The sequence below is a fragment of the Caretta caretta genome, chromosome 11 (assembly GCF_965140235.1).
Source record: "Caretta caretta isolate rCarCar2 chromosome 11, rCarCar1.hap1, whole genome shotgun sequence".
NCBI classification, from domain to species: Eukaryota; Metazoa; Chordata; order Testudines; family Cheloniidae; genus Caretta; species Caretta caretta.
The window spans coordinates 57,870,884-57,891,476 of record NC_134216.1 but is presented as its reverse complement, the minus strand read 5'-3'; the positions used below and the strand labels follow the sequence as shown (position 1 = coordinate 57,891,476).

At 38.6% G+C, this 20,593-nt stretch overlaps 1 protein-coding gene across 1 annotated transcript in view; it reads right to left on the bottom strand.

Moving 5' to 3' along the window:
- Positions 1 to 5,042: 5,042 nt before the first annotated feature.
- The window catches only part of PLCL1 (phospholipase C like 1 (inactive)), a 307,264-nt gene continuing 291,713 nt past the window's right edge, over positions 5,043 to 20,593 (bottom strand). The window contains exon 6 of the mRNA XM_048869597.2: positions 5,043 to 6,807. Coding sequence (XP_048725554.1) covers positions 6,625 to 6,807 — 183 coding nt within the window. The 3' untranslated portion in view covers positions 5,043 to 6,624. The remainder of the gene's footprint in view (positions 6,808 to 20,593) is intronic.

Below are 20,593 nucleotides of genomic sequence, written 5' to 3'. Positions count from 1 at the left end.
CCTGCTATACTTGGACACCCATTGACGTCAGTGAACAAACCTTCTGGAAGGGACATTATTTAGCTCACATCCAGCAATTAACTTCTTCACCTGCTTTTGCCTCCCTTTTTTATTGATTTGCTTTTATGGCCACAGCTTTGTTTTGTTACTATACATCAGGCATCAGATGCTTTTCCCACTGTATGTACTCAGACTCACACTACTTTAGGGGGAAGCTGTAACCTGTGAAAATCTTATCATCTCAAAGCTATTCCTGAGCATCCTGGACTTGGGGGAGATTTGAAGAGACCTAGGATGACCTGGTCATTAGTCATTGTGTCCTATTTATCCCAAGCCTCTCAGTCACAATCTCTCTACCACTTTAATCATCTTTTTTCACCATTCCTTTCCTCCGTCTCTCTTCCACAATAGGAACACTTTGACTAGATTTTTCACCCTCAAATTCAGCTCCCTTCCACACTGAAACATGCTGCACACAATAGAATACAAACTAACTTGTGATCAGTGACTTGTACAGAAAGAGATGGACAAAGGGCACACTTCCTGATATATCTTCTCACTGAAATGAGAACGACATGGGTAAGAATAGCGCTGATGAAGTCTCATGCTTTTATATCTTGGTGATTCATCTTTTGACCAATTTTTCCTTATTCTTCTACATCTTCCCATAACTCCTTTAAAGGAGCCATAGCCCAGATCTCTCCCTTCTTTTCCCATCTATTCCAATCTCTTCTTGCCCCCACCCCACTACCCAGTTGCAACTCTTGTACATGTATTTTTTGTGTTTTAAAATGGAGAGTCAGATGGCTGAGGAAGCATAGCCCAGTGTTTAAGGTGCTAGCCTGGGCACCCAGTACCAACTCCTTGCGCCATCACAGACTTCCTGTGTGACCATGGGCAAGGCATTTAGTCTCTCTGTGCCTCAGTTTCCCATCTGTAAATGGGCTTAATAGCACTTCTGTACCTCACGGGGATGTTGTGAGGATACATTAAAGATGGTGAGATACTATGGCAATGGAGGCAATATATGTACCTTAGAGAGATACCTAAAATAAATGTCTCTGAATAATCTTTAGCTTCTTTGATGACATTTGCACTATTTTATATGAACTTTCTTCAAATATTCTAGTAGAAATTTTTGCCAAAGAATATTTTAAAGAAATATGGCAGAATATTCACTGACTGTGAACTTCACATTTCTAACCACAAGTGTACACACCAGAAACCTCATGCTAAGAGAAAAGGAGTACTTGTGGCACCTTAGAGACTAACCAATTTATTTGAGCATGAGCTTTCGTGAGCTACAGCTCACTTCATCAGATGCATACCGTGGAAACTGCAGCAGACTTTATATAAACACAGAGAATATGAAACAATACCTCCTCCCACCCCACTGTCCTGCTGGTAATAGCTTATCTAAAGTGATCATCAGGTGGGCCATTTCCAGCACAAATCCAGGTTTTCTCACCCTCCACCCCCCCACACAATTCACTCTCCTGCTGGTGCCAGACCGGATTTATGCAGGAAATAGCCCGACTTGATTATGTAAAGAGTTGTCACTTTGGATGGGCTAGCACCAGCAGGAGAGTGAATTTGTGTGGGGGGGTGGAGGGTGAGAAAACCTGGATTTGTGCTGGAAATGGCCCACCTGATGATCACTTTAGATAAGCTATTACCAGCAGGACAGTGGGGTGGGAGGAGGTATTGTTTCATATTCTCTGTGTATATATAAAGTCTGCTGCAGTTTCCACGGTATGCATCTGATGAAGTGAGCTGTAGCTCACGAAAGCTCATGCTCAAATAAATTGGTTAGTCTCTAAGGTGCCACAAGTACTCCTTTTCTTTTTGCGAATACAGACTAACACGGCTGTTACTCTGAAACCTCTCATGCTAAGAGTTACACTCATCCAATCAGGAAAGATAAATCTACTGTGTCATCTTCACCTCCAATTAAACTTGCCTATTGAACATTGACTACTCTCATCTAACTGCTTGTGAACAGGATACAGATCAGAAATTATTAGGGAGAGAATTCCAAGTAACAAAAGGGAGAAAATAATGGTCTGTGTTTTGACAAGTCACAAAAAACTGAAATGTGTCCACATTTCTTATGAATTATTTACACAGCTCTATTTAAAATGATTACTTCCTTCACTCAATAAACTGAGTCCAAAGTGTGCTTCTAATTTACCCAGGTTCAATCCCAGAGGAGTTACTGTATCTCAAGGACTTCAACTTTCAATTTGCTTAGTTCACAAGTAAGAAGATGGGTTTTGTTCCAGGGCTCTGTCAGCCCTGCAGTGTCAGGCTGTAGTCTTCATCTCGTAACTCAACAGCAATAAAAATTCTGCCGGCCAAATTCATTGTTTTCAATGGGGTTGAACAGTCTAACTGTGGGCAGTATTTTGCCCTGCAGTTGGAGTTTAATTAACAATTTTATTAAGGATCCATAAGCCAGAAACAATCCAGCTCACTCCCCCATAGCTATTTTGTCTCTGTTGGGCTAAACTAGGTAGTGAAATGTTATTTTAGTCAGTAAAGTTTGCAGATATGATGCTGAATAACGACAGAGAGCAGAGCTGTGCAGTCACAAGGTGCTATAGTCACTTTCCAGTGTAGAACTTCACCTTCATAGTTTTTCAAAATTATGAGTCCGGCTGATGGACTGTACAATTTCCCCACATAACTCTTCAACGGATTTCTATTCTGACTGCTCACACTCACCTGCTTTTCCAGTCAGGCTCCTCGTAAACAGAGAATTTTGACTAGCTGCAGATTGGTTAGGAGATATAATCACAGTCATTCCATTAGTAATGTTTTTCCCTTTCACATTTATTTCTCATTTCTCCTAAGAGATAAAAAGCAAGATCTCCAGAAGTGAAAGTCTGGTGCATGAAGTGATTATACCATCTTTAGTGCCCAAGTACCTAGACAAGTTTTCATTCTTTAACATTATTCTTTCCTCCTATGTACCTAATTTTACAAGAAATAAGACTGAGATATAGTATGACAAGTTAATTACTGTTATGACATCTTGTGGTAGGTCTATTGTACATGTCTGAAACAGTAAAATATGGTACCATCACCATATCTAAAATAAGTACTGGTGAAGAAGAGAGCTTTTCTCCATAAACTCTGCCTTCAGCTTCTTTTATAAAACATTTTAGCTTTCAGTGTCTTGAGTGATGACATTGTCTATTGCTCTGGGAATGGGACGGATTCCAAGGAGGTTATGACCTAATGTTTTAGTCTGAAGGGATAGAATGAAGAGATGGGTTATTATACAGGCAAGCTCTCTCTGTGCATGCAGTTATCTGATTACTATATTTAGGGAAATGAGACTAAAAAAGGAGGGACATGCAGGGATTTGACGTTTGGCCTGAGATGCATCTGTATTTGGAAGCTGTACGATTATTTAAAATAGCATAAAAACCATGGGCAAATAATATAGAAAAAAGTAACAGTGCCATGTAAGCCTTTCATTAATGTTAACCTGATCCCATGTGATGAGGCACATGTTAATTTCCACTGTCTGAGCCCAGGAGTAGGGAACAGGTGTGTGAAAATTTGGTAAAAAATTATTTTGATTAAAAAAAGAGAGAGAGAGAGAGAGAGAGAGAGAGACTGCAAGCTCAGCACCAGAATGCACTAGCAAATGTGCATCCACCAACAGTTTTGGATGAACTATAGACTTTGATTTTACACAACAGCCAGAACTAATTGCACATATTGAGACATTACTGTCCTTAGTATATTAGAGAGACAAGGCGGGTGAGGTCATATCTTTTATTGGACCAACTTCTGCTGGTGAAAGAGACAAGCTTTTGAGCTTACACGGAGCTCTTCTTTAGAAAGCTTCTCTCATGTGTATTGCTGCTGGTTAGGCTGGGCATGATCCCTCCACATCCCTTTTTCCAAGGAAGGGTTTTTATTATGCTGCGTGGCACATAAGCTTTTAAGAGGATGAATTAATGAGCAGAGGCAGATGAGGGAAGGGCCTGGGGATTAATCTCTTGGTCCTATACCTATGGAGAGGGAGTATGGAGGCTACTCCAGCCATGTGAGGAAGCTCCACAACTGTTCTACATCCTAAAGAGGTGGGAGGATTTCTCTTTCCCAGCACCCTCTGCCCAGGACCCAGCCTGGCGACTTGAGCTGGGTTTAAGATTTGTCCTTTAATTTCCAATACAATTTATGCACACTAAACCTGTTATGAAAGATGGATGTACATGTGATTAGAGGCCTTTCCACCGATCTTCTGTCCCTTCTCCATATGTATAGAGGGAGTTCAACATTGTTGCATAGTAACTGCTTTTGCCAGCTTCAACTTGTAAATCAAGCTCTTGTCTATATTTTACCACCCATGCAATTTATAAAACCAGAGAGCGAGGAAAAACTTCAGTACTTGAAGGGATTTCAAATTGACTTTCAAAGTGAAAAAAATTAAGGCTGTTTTCATTTTAAAAGAAAATAGCACAGGAAACAGAGTTCTTTTCCAAAGAAACCCTTCCCTTTACACAGATCATTCCTAAAAGAAATTGTGTTAATAACTGGCATAAAGTTAGCTTAACAATTTTTGTTCCATTTGACACTAACCTCTGAGTGCCAAGTTCTGTTTGCCATATACATGACTCCTGTTGAAATTGATAGAACAGAATCTAAAGGAAGAATTTGTCCTTGCATGCTTATAACATTAATTTGGGCAGGGTTATTTATTCCTTGACTGGCACCCAAAAGAAACCCCCACCTGAAGTCACACAAGGAAACTGTAATACAAATACACACACACACACACACACACACACACACAAAATCAAAGTCCTAAATGACTGGTTAACATAGTGTGTGGGGGGGGGGGAGGGAAGATATCTGGTTCTTACTGTATATAATCAAATTTCAGGCAACTAAGTTATAATGCTTTAAATAATGGGCTTCAAGACAGAACAGAACCTTATCACATACAACTCACCCAAATTCTAACACATGCTCTTAATCACTTTTCAGTGTTTGCCTTTTGTGTAAAATCACTTTAAAAACATGGGTTAAAGTTGTTTCATAGCTTTACTCTCTCAGTAATGCGCAACATGAACATTATAGTGTTATTAAGAAGTCAAAAATAACTTAATACAGTAGCTATATAAGATTTTCAGACGGCCAAACTTTCAATAATTTACCCTTTGTTAAGTTCAGAAAATTAGCACATTTGTTAATCAAATTAATTTAAAAAGTAGCTTTTCAAAATAAAAGCAATGCTTTAAATAAATATAGTCTTTTATACCCATAGAACGCTGAGTTCTGTTAGAGGAAACACAAATACTACACTGAAGCACAAGACTGAAATGAACACCATGAGAATACATGAGCGGGACCCTATTAAGGATGACAGGATAAGGATTCATTTGTTGTCCTGCATCTCTGCTGTGTACATTAAATGACAGTACAGTAGCATAATGGAGTTAATTCTCAAAACTACCGTAGTGATTTGTTGTCTCATGACATTTATAATTGCTGCACAAGAATGCTGCTCCCCTGTATTTTCAAGCCATTTCTCTATGCTATATCCTCAGCAATTCTGCAGTCTTACATCTCTAGCACAGAACACTTCTTAAAACTGACACACTGTGGCCAGATCCTGCTTACCTTACTCACCGGACTTAAGTGGGATCACTGGTATGAGTAAGGCAAGAAAAAATTAACCCATTCTCTAAATTTCATATAAAGCTCAGTTTGTGAAGTCTATAACCTTCCTTCAAATATTGGCATTCATGAATATTTCAGAATTACTGAAGATCACTGTCATGTTATTTTATCATTGATGACTACTCACAATTCTCACTTCATAACTAGAGGGCAGAAGCTGTGTTTATTATTACACATGTTAAATGCATTTCTGCAAAGATCGCAGCTGTTCTGCAGAGCTAAAATGTTGCACTGACCTTCTTGAATGAAAGAAGTTAGCTATTTCTTACATTACTATGTATTATCTGAATATATTTCAGATACATGTATTTCAAAGACTAGCTAAAATTCTATGAAATGTCCATCTGAAATCCAATCAGGAACTATCTAGAAATTCTGTTTAATATTTCATTTACTTATTTTTAATTGATCATTAAAAATGATGTTGAGGATTTATAGCAATCCATTAATTTCACCCTTACAACAAATGGTTATTTGTCAGTGAAATCTGTTTTGTTTAATTTAAACAGAATATATTAAAAGTTGTAAATTAAATGACAAAGGCAGGAAAGTCAAACGAAGCACAAAATTGATACAATAAGTAGTCTATTTGTTTTGATCTTCAGAATTAACATGTGTGTTCAAAGATGACAAAAGAATAAACTAGTAAATGGATAAAGCAACTCTTAAACGGGCTTTTCTAGGATTCCACACATATGTTCTCTCTCTCATTCACACTCCCCAACCACTCCTCGGATTTATTAGAAATTTCACTACTAAAGAGTTTAACTTAGATAAATTAACTGCATTAAAATACTGACATTGTGAGGATTTTAATACTTTCAACACCCTGCAAGAAGGCATTCCTGTGTGAAATTTAAATGCTTTAAAAAAATAGTTTAAAGTTATTGAAATATATGACAAATATGACAGCTCTGCCTTCTCTCACAACCTGCCATTCTCATCCCCAGTATCCTTCTCCTCTATTGCCTCAAGGCATCGTTTTGATTTTGCATCCACATTTCCACTTCCAGTTTTGCTCAGTCCACATGACAAGCAGGCCAGCTGGATCTGCTTCATATTCTCTATGGCTTCATTCTTGGCATTCTTCAGCAGATCTCCTTGTCCCTAAGAGTATATAGAAATACACAAAGAAAAAAAGGCATGAATAATATAGATCATTAAGAACTTAAAGTGGAGCTGCTGTTCTCATGTCCTCGTTAAAATTATTTTTTATGGTGGAACACGGTTCAAATTCATCCAGCTTTGTTTCAGTTCCACAGTGGGGCCTACTATTAATTTCAGCTCAGACAGAAGGGAGTGAAATCATCTGGAAGCTTTTTAAATGCACCGTACCTTTAGCCAACATAAAAGGCAGCAGAAGCAGTCATAGCAGGGAGTTTGGTGAGCTGGGCCTGCAGATTCAATGTCTTATAAACTATTAATTTGAGAGACAAGGGAGGCGAGGTAATATCTACATTCTGTTGGTGAAAGAGACAAGCTTTTGAGCTTACACAAAGCTCTTTCTTCAGGTCTGGCAACAGAGGGTGGTCCCATAAAAGATATTACCTCAGTGACCTTGTCTCCCTAATATCATAGGTCCAACATGGTTACAACAACACTGCATACAACAATGAAAAATACTGATTGTCAGTAGAGGGATTTTATAGTCATTTATACCTTTTTCTAGCTAGTTCATTGTTCTGTGGACTGGCTGAAGGGGCAGTGTATTAAGGCGAAGCCTTTGGGAGTGCAGAACCCAAGGGTCCCATCAAACCACAGCAGCAGTTTGTTAAGCTGATCTCAAGGCAGAAGCATCAGTGGAAAGACCCTTCTCCATATTAAGGGGGAAAAAAACTTGATTTAATAATAATGAGCTAGGAGTTCTCTCAAATAGATGAGAAATCAATACATTATAGTAGGCCTGCCTGTTTATACCCAGGCCAGTGACAACCGTAACTGAATCAATAGAAAATTGTTCTCTTCAGATACGTCACCAATGTATGTGCTGGAATAGTGATTCTACAAAACCACCACCACACTGCTACTGCCAGTGGCTCCATTACTCCACTCTTTGAAACAAATGAAAATGTTTAATCATCCCAAATCTTATAGGTGGGGTAAATTGGGGGGAATTTTAGTACTAATGAAAGCCTTCTCACATAGCCCTGTTAACACCCCTTAGTCATGGCTGGCTATCCAGTCCTAAGCCTCTCGTTGACAGAGGTGTGTTTACGAGATGTGCAAACATTTCTATGTACCATGCTGAATCCATTCAACCCATTTCATCTGTGACCTTCCAGCAGACTAACATGAACCCAGGATTTGATGCACAAAAAGCTTCTTTTATACCATGTCAAAACACTTCAAAGGTGAAACTCAATCCAGTTTTTAAACATCAGAGAAAATACCGATCTTCAAATATAATAAACTGTGCGTCTCATTCTTTGTCACAGACACAATGATGAACAATTAACATTTTTGGAGATTTCAAATAAAAATAAATGCACTTATGTTATCTACATTACAACATAGAGAGGCCACTGAGAAACGAGAGTTAGAGAAGTTACCAAAATATAAAATGAGTTTACTCTTTGGTCTATACGACGCATTAATAAAAAACAATAACAATCATGCTACCAGACTGACATCTTTTGACTGCTTAGCAGACTTACAATTGCCCCCCTGTGCACATTAAAAATAAAAGTCATCTACCAGCAAGAACACCTGTGTGTCTATATTTTGTATTAATTGTTTGCTTGCTACAAATGCAGTGTGTGGATACCCATAAAATTTGGAAAATATATATCCCCCTTTGAAAGTTTATAAATACATAATTACAACTAGATAGCTGTTTTTAATTTGAGAACAAGGAGAATTATGATACCAAAAAAGTGCGGTTAACACAGTCAGAGCTACATAGTGTAGGACACACACACACACACACTTATAATATCCTGGCCTCCTTCAAACAGTTTTGTCCAAAAGGGAGTGGGGGTGTTATATGGAAGTTCCATTAACATGCTAATGTTTAGAAGTTCTGAAATGAATATTGATATTTTAAATTGCATGAAGTGACAAGAATGAGTGTTACAAAATAAATAAATAAGAGCAGGAGATTCTGCTAGATATTAAAATGAAGGGTTATCAAGAGCTTGAGCTGATCTTCTTAATGTCAACATGAAACCAAGTGCAGCTTTAGGTACATCATTGCATACAGTTGTTTATACTTGCATTCAAAATGAAAAGATTTCCACTTGCTTTTCTTGTAAATCCATTTTACTAGTTACAATTTTCTAAAACAATTAAACAGAAGTTATGCCAGACTGCAAGAGGAAGTTCCTTTAAAATATAAGGAAAAACTGAAATCTGCAGGATAAATTTACGAACATGTCCTAGACTGGGGCATAATGGTACTTCAAGCTTCCAATTTTCCATCACCCACATAAAGGGTCATATCATTTTCCACTGTAATTCTGGCATCTCTCAAGAGACAGAGATACTAGTCCTCCACAGATAGAACTATGGATGATTTCTCTGGGATGGGGGCTAACGATTGTAGTCCTATGGGTGAAATTGGAGTCACACTGAAGTTAATGAGAATTTTTTGCCATGGACTTCAATGGGATCAGGATTTCACCTCATGAGTTTCAGTGTGTGTGCAATTTGAACCAGATCCAATCATATACAGCCTTTCCAATGCAGATTATTACGGTTAGGAGTAATTAGCATGGAGATCTGTATGGGTCACATGGACACCAGTGTACATTGATGATGCTTTTCCTGCACTGCTGTGTGCCCATGAAAAGCTAGTTATGCCATTTTGTATGTGGAGCCAAGAATTTAGTCATAATACATTAGTTACTGGACAACAGGAACAAGAATTGGGTGACATGTTTAAAAGCTGGGCAGAGTCACCAGAGAATCCTGCACAGTAAAAAGGAAGCTCCCTTAACACTTTTCAGGGATATGTATAAGTGAGCCCTAAACAATGTGCTTCACATCTTGCCCATTAGCATGCATGTAACACAGAATCTCAGGGCAGGAGATATTTTAATGAAGATTTAGGGCCAGATTTTTAAAGGCAGTTAGATACCTAAATACGCAGATAGGTGCCTACTGGGATTTTCAAAAGCGCCTGACTCCCCTTGAAATCAATAGGATTTAGATTTCTAGGCACCTTTGAAAATCTCACTAGCTATCTGCACCCTTAAGTGCCTAAACACCTTTTAGAGATCTGGCCCTTACTGACAATAACACCATCTCTACATCTAGGCAATCTAATCTAGTATCTTGTATGCCATATATGTTGTGTGAGTTCTTATAGAACAAATCATATGTAATGGGCTGGAACGCATGGTCAGGACCCTGCATATCTTCAAAGGGTGATGACCCCAGCATCCCTTGTGGTATTCTAAAGGCACTAGATAGATATGGGTAAGTAAAAGGCTGTCATGAGAGTGATTATACATCATAATAATGGGAAGCACTGCACAGCTAACATTGCTCCGCTTCTCCCATTCTCCAGCACTGATGCAGGCAGGATTTAGCCCACAGTGGTGACCTTCCATTGCAGCATGGTACATAACTTGCACACTGTATTGTTTCAACCCTGGTAAACAAAAGCAAGAAACAATGGTAGCTGGCAGAGTTCAGCACTGGTAAACAATGTTTGGGAAACAATGGCAGTTGGAGATGTCATCTTAGCCCAGTGCACGAGAGCCTGATTGCTTCATTTCCTGATGACATGGACTTGTTCTGATGAACAACACTAAACAGATGTTAAGAATCAGATTTAATAAAAAGCTCCACTAAGAGTAGCTGTGTGCTATTCCTCATGAAGCACTAAACTATAAAGAGAGAGAAAGCTCAATCTGACTGTTATAGGAATATGCAGGTAGATACACTTAGAAGACTGGAATCTGGTGAGCAGCAAAGGTTTAAAGAAGTCAGTAAATAAAATCTGCACCACATACATTTCAGAGAGGTGTGATTATGCTTTTAGGATGAAGGTTGATCTTGTGATTAAAAGCCTTGATCTTGATTGGGATTCAAGAGACCAGGGTTAAGTCCACGACACTGCCCCAGACATTCTGCATGACTTGGCAGAAAGTCACTTCATCTGTTTGTGCCTCAGTTACCATATCTGTGAAAGGGAGTGCTGTGGGGCTAAAGTCATTGTTATTTACAGAGCACTAAGTTACTACAGTGACTGGACCCTATCCTGGTAAGTACCTAGAGAGATGGACTAGTGGCAGCATCTGAGACCTAATGTAATGATTTCTTGGTACCTAACAATTATGCCAAAGTTGATATCATGAATGTAATTTGAAATAGTTTGCTTTGAAAGGGATGAAACATCTAGGCTCTACAATCTTCCATGCCCCCACAATACAGCCCCATCCAATGCTGATACTTGGCATTATCGGTAATCTGTTGTTACAGATTCAGCCATAATGGCGTCAGTCCGCCTGATGTCACTGCTATGTACGAAGACTACAATTCCTGATGTAACAGTTTTGAATATGTATTAGTGCTTCACCCTTACCATTTTTTACGATGTTTGTATTTGACTATTACAATTTGCCAATAAGAAAGACCTCAATTTTAAACACAGCCAGGCAGTGTCTTGAAGATTATTATTTGATTTGTATCCGGTATAATTGTGTGTGTATATACAAAAAAGCTATAAAACTCTAGTCCAAAATTAATTTAGTGATTTGGCTTTTACCACGTTTAGGCTACATTTTTATACAACATATGATCTGAGGCTTCTTTCTGAGAAAAGGAGGGGATCCCAAGCTGCTAACTGTTTAACTCTAGGAAGAGTTTTGTTAAATTACATAATTCCCATGCAGTAAGTTAAATTTGTGCTGTTTGCACCCAATGGGAGTTTTGCCATTGATTTCAGTGGTTCAGGTCCTATTCCCCTGGCAGACTCATAAGCATATGTACCGAAAAGAGCAAATTTTCCATAATACTTTTTTCAATATATGACAAACCTTTCCCTATTACCAGGATTACTACATACTCACAAAAAATAAGTCAGTCTTAGCTTTCATAATATGTGCTCTGATGAAATTACACAGATGCTTATGTCTCATATCTGCTTAAAAGACATATAGGGCAACATTTCCCAAAGATTTGACTGGCAATGGAGTGGTGTGGAAAAGCAGTGGGCCCCAACCAAGACGTCAGGAGTAGGAATCCACAGGAAACATTGGCCCAAATCCATGGCCTGACACTTGGAGTGCAGACTCATGCAGTTCTAATTGCTACTGTGGATCTTCTGAGCTCCACAGGAATACTGGCCCAATAGCTCTCTACTTACAATGGTGCATGCAAATAAGACAAGCAAATATGTAGCTAACATGAAATGAAACTGTTCAACAGTACATGGAGTCAACAATTTTCATCCCACCATCAACCTCAGCCTGGACCAGTCCACACAAGAGATCCACTTCCTTGACACTACAGTGCTAATAAGCGACGGTCACATAAACACCACCCTATACCGGAAGCCTACTGACCGCTATTCCTACCTACATGCTTCCAGCTTTCATCCAGACCACACCACACGATCCATTGTCTACAGCCAAGCTCTACGATACAACTGCATTTGCTCCAACCCCTCAGAGAGAGACAAATACCTACAAGATCTCTATCAAGCATTCTTACAACTACAATACCCACCTGCTGAAGTGAAGAAACAGACTGACAGAGCCAGAAGAGTACTCAGAAGTTACCTACTACAGGACAGGCCCAACAAAGAAAATAACAGAACGCCACTAGCCATCACCTTCAGCCCCCAACTAAAACCTTTCCAGTGCATCATCAAGGATCTACAACCTATCCTGAAGGACAACCCATAACTCTCACAGATCTTGGGAGATAGGCCAGTCTTTGCTTACAGACAGTCATAGAATCATAGAATCATAGAATATCAGGGTTGGAAGGGACCCCTGAAGGTCATCTAGTCCAACCCCCTGCTCGAAGCAGGACCAATTCCCAGTTAAATCATCCCAGCCAGGGCTTTGTCAAGCCTGACCTTAAAAACCTCTAAGGAAGGAGATTCTACCACCTCCCTAGGTAACGCATTCCAGTGTTTCACCACCCTCTTAGTGAAAAAGTTTTTCCTAATATCCAATCTAAACCTCCCCCACTGCAACTTGAGACCATTACTCCTCGTTCTGTCATCTGCTACCATTGAGGACAGTCTAGAGCCATCCTCTTTGGAACCCCCTTTCAGGTAGTTGAAAGCAGCTATCAAATCCCCCCTCATTCTTCTCTTCTGCAGGCTAAACAATCCCAGCTCCCTCAGCCTCTCCTCATAAGTCATGTGTTCCAGACCCCTAATCATTTTTGTTGCCCTTCGCTGGACTCTCTCCAATTTATCCACATCCTTCTTGTAGTGTGGGGCCCAAAACTGGACACAGTACTCCAGATGAGGCCTCACCAATGTCGAATAGAGGGGAACGATCACGTCCCTCGATCTGCTCGCTATGCCCCTACTTATACATCCCAAAATGCCATTGGCCTTCTTGGCAACAAGGGCACACTGCTGACTCATATCCAGCTTCTTGTCCACTGTCACCCCTAGGTCCTTTTCCGCAGAACTGCTGCCTAGCCATTCGGTCCCTAGTCTGTAGCGGTGCATTGGGTTCTTCCATCCTAAGTGCAGGACCCTGCACTTATCCTTATTGAACCTCATCAGATTTCTTTTGGCCCAATCCTCCAATTTGTCTAGGTCCTTCTGTATCCTATCCCTCCCCTCCAGCATATCTACCACTCCTCCCAGTTTAGTATCATCCGCAAATTTGCTGAAAGTGCAATCCACACCATCCTCCAGATCATTTATGAAGATATTGAACAAAACCGGCCCCAGGACCGACCCTTGGGGCACTCCACTTGATACCAGCTGCCAACTAGACATGGAGCCATTGATCACTACCCGTTGAGCCCGACAATCTAGCCAGCTTTCTACCCACCTTATAGTGCATTCATCCAGCCCATACTTCCTTAACTTGCTGACAAGAATACTGTGGGAGACCGTGTCAAAAGCAGTCCCCCAACCTGAAGCAAATACTCACCAGCATCCACACACCACACAACAAAAACACTAACCCAGGAACCTATTCTTGCAACAAAGCCCATTGCCAACTGTGTCCACATATCTATTCAGGGGACACCATCATAGGGCCTAATCACATCAGCCACACTATCAGAGGCTCATTCGCCTGCACATCTACCAATGTGATATATGCCATCATGTGCCAGCAATGCCCCTCTGCCATATACATTGGCCAAACTGGACAGTCTCTACGTAAAAGAATAAATGGACACAAATCAGATGTCAAGAATTATTACATTCAAAAACCAGTCGGAGAACACTTTAATCTCTTTGGTCACTCGATTACAGACCTAAAAGTTGCAATTCTTCAACAAAAAAACTTCAAAAACAGACTCCAATGAGAGAATGCTGAATTGGAATTAATTTGCAAACTGGACACCATTACATTAGGCTTGAATAAAGACTGGAAGTGGACGTGTCATTACACAAAGTAAAACTATTTCCCCATGTTTATTCTCCCCCCGCCCTCCTATTGTTCCTCACACTTTCTTGTCAACTGCTGGAAATGGCCCACCTTGATTATCACTACAAAAGGTTCCCCCCCTTCTGCTGGTAATAGCTCACCTTACCTGATCACCCTCCTTACAGTGTGTATGGTAACACCCATTGTTTCATGTTCTCTGTGTATATAAAATCTCCCCACTGTATTTTCCACTACATTCATCCGATAAAGTGAGCTGTAGCTCATGAAAGCTTATGCTCAAATAAATTTGTTAGTCTCTAAGGTGCCACAAGTCCTCCTTTTCTTTTTGCGGATACAGACTAACATGGCTGCTACTCTGAAACAAATGATCTGAGTAAATGTCAACATTAATTTGCAAGGTGAATGCAGAATAAAATAAACTTCTTGTTTGGGAAGAGATCCAGGCCCCACTCTAACTGAAAAAATACCTTTAGTTATGAGAGGGAAGATCTCTTACATGCAATGGTGTAGCAGGGTAGCTTGGGAATCCTGGCCCAGAGATGGACCATCATCCTTCATTTCCTATTGTGCGACGTGCCATCATCCATTTCAAGAGAAAGGGAATTTCCAGCCTGACTGGAGTTATCAGCCCAGCAAGGTGGCTTTGACCTGAACAGCCCAGCCTGCTTTTAAACAGTGTCCCTGGCTGTCTAGTCTCCTGCCCCCTTCCCATGTTATGGCCCTGAGGCCACAGCTAAGTCGGCATCTTTCCCATGAACTTGACTGCCAGGGAGACCACACTGGGTGGAGCACAGGCTCCACCTGGGAATTGGTGTTAATTTGTTGCATCTGCATAAGACTAAAGGCTCTGACATTCTATGGCCTATGGTAGGCAGGAGGTCAGACTACATCATCATAATAGCCCGTCTAGCTTTAAAATGTATGAGTCTAAAGCTGGCATTATGTTAAGAATGGAAATACCATATAGAATAATATCCTGAAGCTGGGGCTGTGTCTTCCCATGTGTTTGTACAGCACCTGTCACAATGAAGCCCCACTCCTGACTGGCCTCTGGGTGTTACCAGAATATAAATGTGAAATAAATAATAATAATAATAATAATAATTAATAATGGTATGGTACCCGGGGAGCTCCTGAAGTCCTTCTAACCTGTGTGTTTGTGAAGACAATTTCAGCTGTTTTGTCTCATGAACCCATATTACACACAGTTCCATGTGGGTAGTCATAACAATTCACACATGCTATGAGTGGGGGTGAATATTTCCCATTAAGCAGGAGCAACACAGGAGAGATGAAATTCAGTAGATATTAAAAGCAAAGCTTAAACGGATGGTCTGTGCTGTCTTTTTGATTTCTTCCTTTTCTGGCAAAAGGTGGGCATGGAAATCCTTTCATGCCTCACTGTAAATCAGGCCTTCATTCGAGTTTCCTGTGAAAGACCCACTCATGGAATCCTACTTGGTATTTAATTTATCTGTCTTGGAAGGATGGCAGGCTGAGTGAACCCTGTCAAGATTTGTATCTGTGGCCCTAGGAAGTGCAGCTATTTCACGTTTGATGTTTTAATGCTAAAGATGATAGTTCATTGATCTATTGAATATTTAAATAATCAGGCCATTACAATTGATTATGGTTTACAAGTTTATCTTGGCAATGCTTTAAAATTTCTTTTGGATCCAAGAACTAAAATTTACTTCCATAAAATGTTTTTGAGATTCTGGGGAGAATCTAATTTTACTTTCCTTCTAGAAATAGAAATGTACCTACCAAAATATTGTATTCATTTGTGTACTGACTGATCTATGTCTGAGTTTCCTCGGAATTTTTTTTAAACAGCTGGTTCATTTGAGCAAGCTGAGGAAGCAAAAATGATTTTGAATCATCTGTCACAAGCCAATTAGTAACAAACTTATCCCTTGTGACAGTGCTGTTATAATTCTAAAGATACCATGAAAAAATTTCTGTGGGCATGCTCTGTTTGAGAAGCCATCTGTTTGCTTTAAAAAACTGACTGTGAGCATAATCCACTTATGAAAAATGTCAGCAAAATTGTGTCAACACCTTAACAAACTAAATACTGGAAAGAATCTGGAGTAAATTTTAAAAATATAATTAAACTGAGGTGACCTTTATAAAATCAAAGTCATTGTCATAAGCTCAGTGCACAGAACAATCCTCTTCACTCTCACAAACAAAGGAATCATTCTCTCTCTCAGACAAAGAGAAATTGTATTTGTCCATTTTTGGCATCTATCTGTCTCCCTTCTGTTATTGATATCAGCAGCCTCTCTGAAAATAAATATAATAAGTGGGAAAAGGTTAAATTCAACATTTGGTAGGATACTAAGTAAAGCTAAAAGTGATTAATCAAACATTTTAGTAAGAAGTTTAATCAAGACTTGAATTTTTCTTCTAGGAATAAAAGTTACAGAATATTAAATGTGATGTTTCATATGCCTAACTACAACTAACTATGGAATTCTAACATGAATTAATACTACTGTACAAACAGCACAGTATGTCAAACTAATAGCTTGAGCCTTTACTATGATGGACGAATACTATTTAAAATGCAGAGAGATCATTTTACATAGCTTTATATGTTACTCAGTTTCAATGTCATTATATAAAAGGCTTTAAGTAGGGTATTAGCCAGGCTAGAAAGACACTAGTAATAACTAGAGATGGGCAAAATTGTGGGTTTCCGTTTTATAAAACCTTGGCCTTTTGTAAAGTCAAACTAAATCAGGTGAGGGTCAGATCCAAGGTCTATTATATCCAAATTCCAGAATTTGAGAGAGTGGTGGGACGAAGACGCTAAAATAAATGACTTCAGTTTGGGCCCATTTCTAATAAACACTTCAATTCAGATCCTGTTAAACAAATTAACCTCTAACATGTATTTAATGGTGCCTTACCATCCTTTGAGCAGCCACTATTAAGGATCATTCAGACTCTCACAAACTGATTACAGGCAGTTTCCCCTCTCCCCTCTCGTATTGTCAACAAAGAATGTTACTGTCAGTATTCACGTAATTCTCTGCAGTAACATAAGCAGACTACAAAACAGTCTTTGCAGCCCATACCTTAAACCTGTTAAAAAGTGCACTGAGATTTGAAAGGCAAAGAGATCTTAAGGATGAATTGGTTTATTACCATTAAAATGGAAAATCTTGAACAGCTGCATATTGAGTATTACAATCTCTATGCCTTCCAAAACTGACACTGTTACTAAGCAGGCTAAGTTGTTGGCAGCTAGGGCCATTTTGTGGTCTGTTTATTGTTAAAGCAGACATTTGCTTATCTACTGGTGAACACATTCTTTGACAACTTATTAGAGGAGCTTTATATAATCAATTTCTAAGGGCCTGAGTAAACAAACAATAAGTGATTTGATTTTCCCCCACTGCCCATCTCACAGCATGTTAATACCATATCTTTGACTTTTGCACAATAAGGAGTAAACTGCCTGCATATCGCTATTTAATCAGAGAGTAAAATCATCATCACAGAACCCAAGATAGGTTGGCTGAAGAAAGTCCACTGTTAAAAACCCAAGAATGACAGACAAACCATCAATAAAGTATTGTGTCAGATGTATTTATACTGCCAGATGTACAAGGAAAAAGAGTAACTCAGTTAAAATTATGGTACAGATAATCAATGGTGAATGAGAGCTGAAAGCAAAAAGTCCTATAGAAGCATCTGTGATATTTATAGATTCTGTGCAGACACTGAATTTACAGCCAGGGTTTCATTTTCAAAGTGTTCTACTGGGGATTTAACTGTGTTTAATTATTAATGGGAGAGGTGCATAGTTAAATCACCAAACACTGTTTTGAAAATTTACTCCTAAACAGTAAAGCCTTTAACAGACTGGTTAGGTCGCTATTTTTAATTGCTACCAAAAGCGGATATTATTCCACAGCCTTTTTCAAAGTCAAATGTGGGACGGTACTTGTATGAATCTGATTTTAATGAATTCCAATTTTAAAACAGAGCACAATTTATTCAGAACTTCTGTGGAGCATTCTTAGGTTTGTGCAGATATTATATTATTATTTTAAACACTTTGTTAAGACATTTACTTCATTCTCTGTGATACAGATTGTACTGTACTTGTTAAAACACAACAAAAATCTTTAGGCAGAAAGAACACATTTGTCTTACAAAAAGATGTGATATCTAGAACAAGGTTGAGCCCGAATTATTCCTAGGAATAAGGGTTGCAGGATCATACCCTGGCTGTTGACTTTATGTTATGTAAGAGTGACTAGGTTCTTGCAAAAAACAAAAAGGCAAAGCTTATTTCTATGACTACTCTCATTACCATAGTATCTAACACATGGTATTGTATAGGCAGTACCCGAGATTTCTCATTAATATCAGAACGTACCAGTAGCACTTTTAATTTACGTCTTACTCCTATGCCATTGATTTCAATGAGAGTTCTGCCATTCACTAAAATGGGGGCAGGACTGGACCACCATTTTGGCTTGTGTACAATTTTGCATGCCAAACTGAGCAGCACTAACTTGTTACATTAGGTTCAGTATGGTATTGAGCGCAATAGACCCGTATCTCAGAATCACAAAGAAGGCTCTTTCAAATATTTGCAAAAATAAGACTCAGTGATATTAATGACTGGAAGGAGTTTGCAATTTTTTTCTAGCTACTGGGAGCTGAGATGCACATCTGCTTGCCTATTTCTTTCCTAACCTTTGAGAGTTTTATAAAATAAACAAACAATCAGGATATTGAAGGGTACAGGATTGATCAAACTGATTAAAACATTACTATGTGCACATTCATATAGTAATGTGAGCTAATGGTATTCCCATGCATGGATGGGCTTAGCCAATTGAGATAATTATGTAAGTCATATGATGTGTAGTATAATCTCACAAGAGAATGAACCTGTAAAGTTTATCACAGAGAAAATCTGACCAATGAAGGTCAGTTACCATTGTATGAAGTGTTATATCTCTGTAACCAAAAGCAGGAAAGAGAAACTATATATGGAATATATGTTTTCCCTGAGGGTTTTGATTATTGTCAGCTTGTAAAAGTATGGTCAGCACAAAGGTTTTTTGAGTGTAAGGTTATAACAAAGGGGCTGAATTGTATAGCAAGCAAGTAGCATGTTATTCTTGTGCATTTTTAAAATACAATTGTAGTTTCCATCTCTGTCCCCCGAAAATATGTATGAGAAAAGAATAGCAGATGAAAAGCAAGATTATAACATGGGAGAATTCATATATCACACCTGTACAGGTTACTATTTACATTAATAAAACAGAAAATTATAGTTTGTTTTAAAATACATATAGCAAGTGGGGTAAATTATGCTTCAAGTTTGAAAAGGTGGGTTTGGGTTTTTTTAAAAAAGTATAAAAATTGCTAATGAGTAAGTGTAGACTACAGAAGGTAAGTGGGATATTTGGATAGTGAGTTAACAATAAGAAATTCACACAGTTGTACAATATGATTATAGACACAAACTGGAACATCTGCATGTATTTTAATTACATATGGAAATAAATAAAATCCGTCATCCCCCAAATCTCTCTTGATCTAGATTTCATTAGTTGACTGATTTCTTATAGGTATCTCGACAGGGATGAATCTGAAGGAAGCCTAGCAAGAGATCTCTGATTTGATAAGGTGCGGACTTTTAGAATGCTAACATCCACCTCCTTGCAACAGGCTACCAAGTTAAGGTTGGGGTTTTTTTAGAGCTATCAAATGATTTAAAAAATTAATTGTGATTAATCGTGTGATTAAAAAAAATTAAAATCGTGATTAATCGCACTGTTAAACAATAATAGAATACCATTTATTTAAATATTTGTGGATGTTTTCTACATTTTCAAATATATTGATTTCATTTACAACACAGAATACAAAGTGTACAATGCTCACTTTATATTTATTTTTATTACAAATATTTGCACTGTAAAAAACAAAAGAAATAGTATTTTTCAATTCACCTCATACAAGTACTGTAGTGCAATCTCTTTATCATGAAAGTTGAATTTACAAATGTAGAATTATGTAGAAAAAAATAACTGCTTTCAAAAATAAAACAATGTAAAACTTTAAAGCCTACAAGTCCACTCAGTACTATTTCTTGTTCAGCCAATTGTTCAGACAAACAAGTTTGTTTACATTTGCGGGAGATAATGCTGCCCGCTTCTTGTTTACAATGTCACCTAAAAGTGAGAACAGGCGTTCGCATGGCACTTTTGTAGCCAGCATCACAAGATATTTATGTGCCAGATGTGCTAAAGATTCATATGTCCCTTCATGCTTCAACCACCATTCCAGAGGACAAGCCTGCCATGCTGATGATGGGTTTT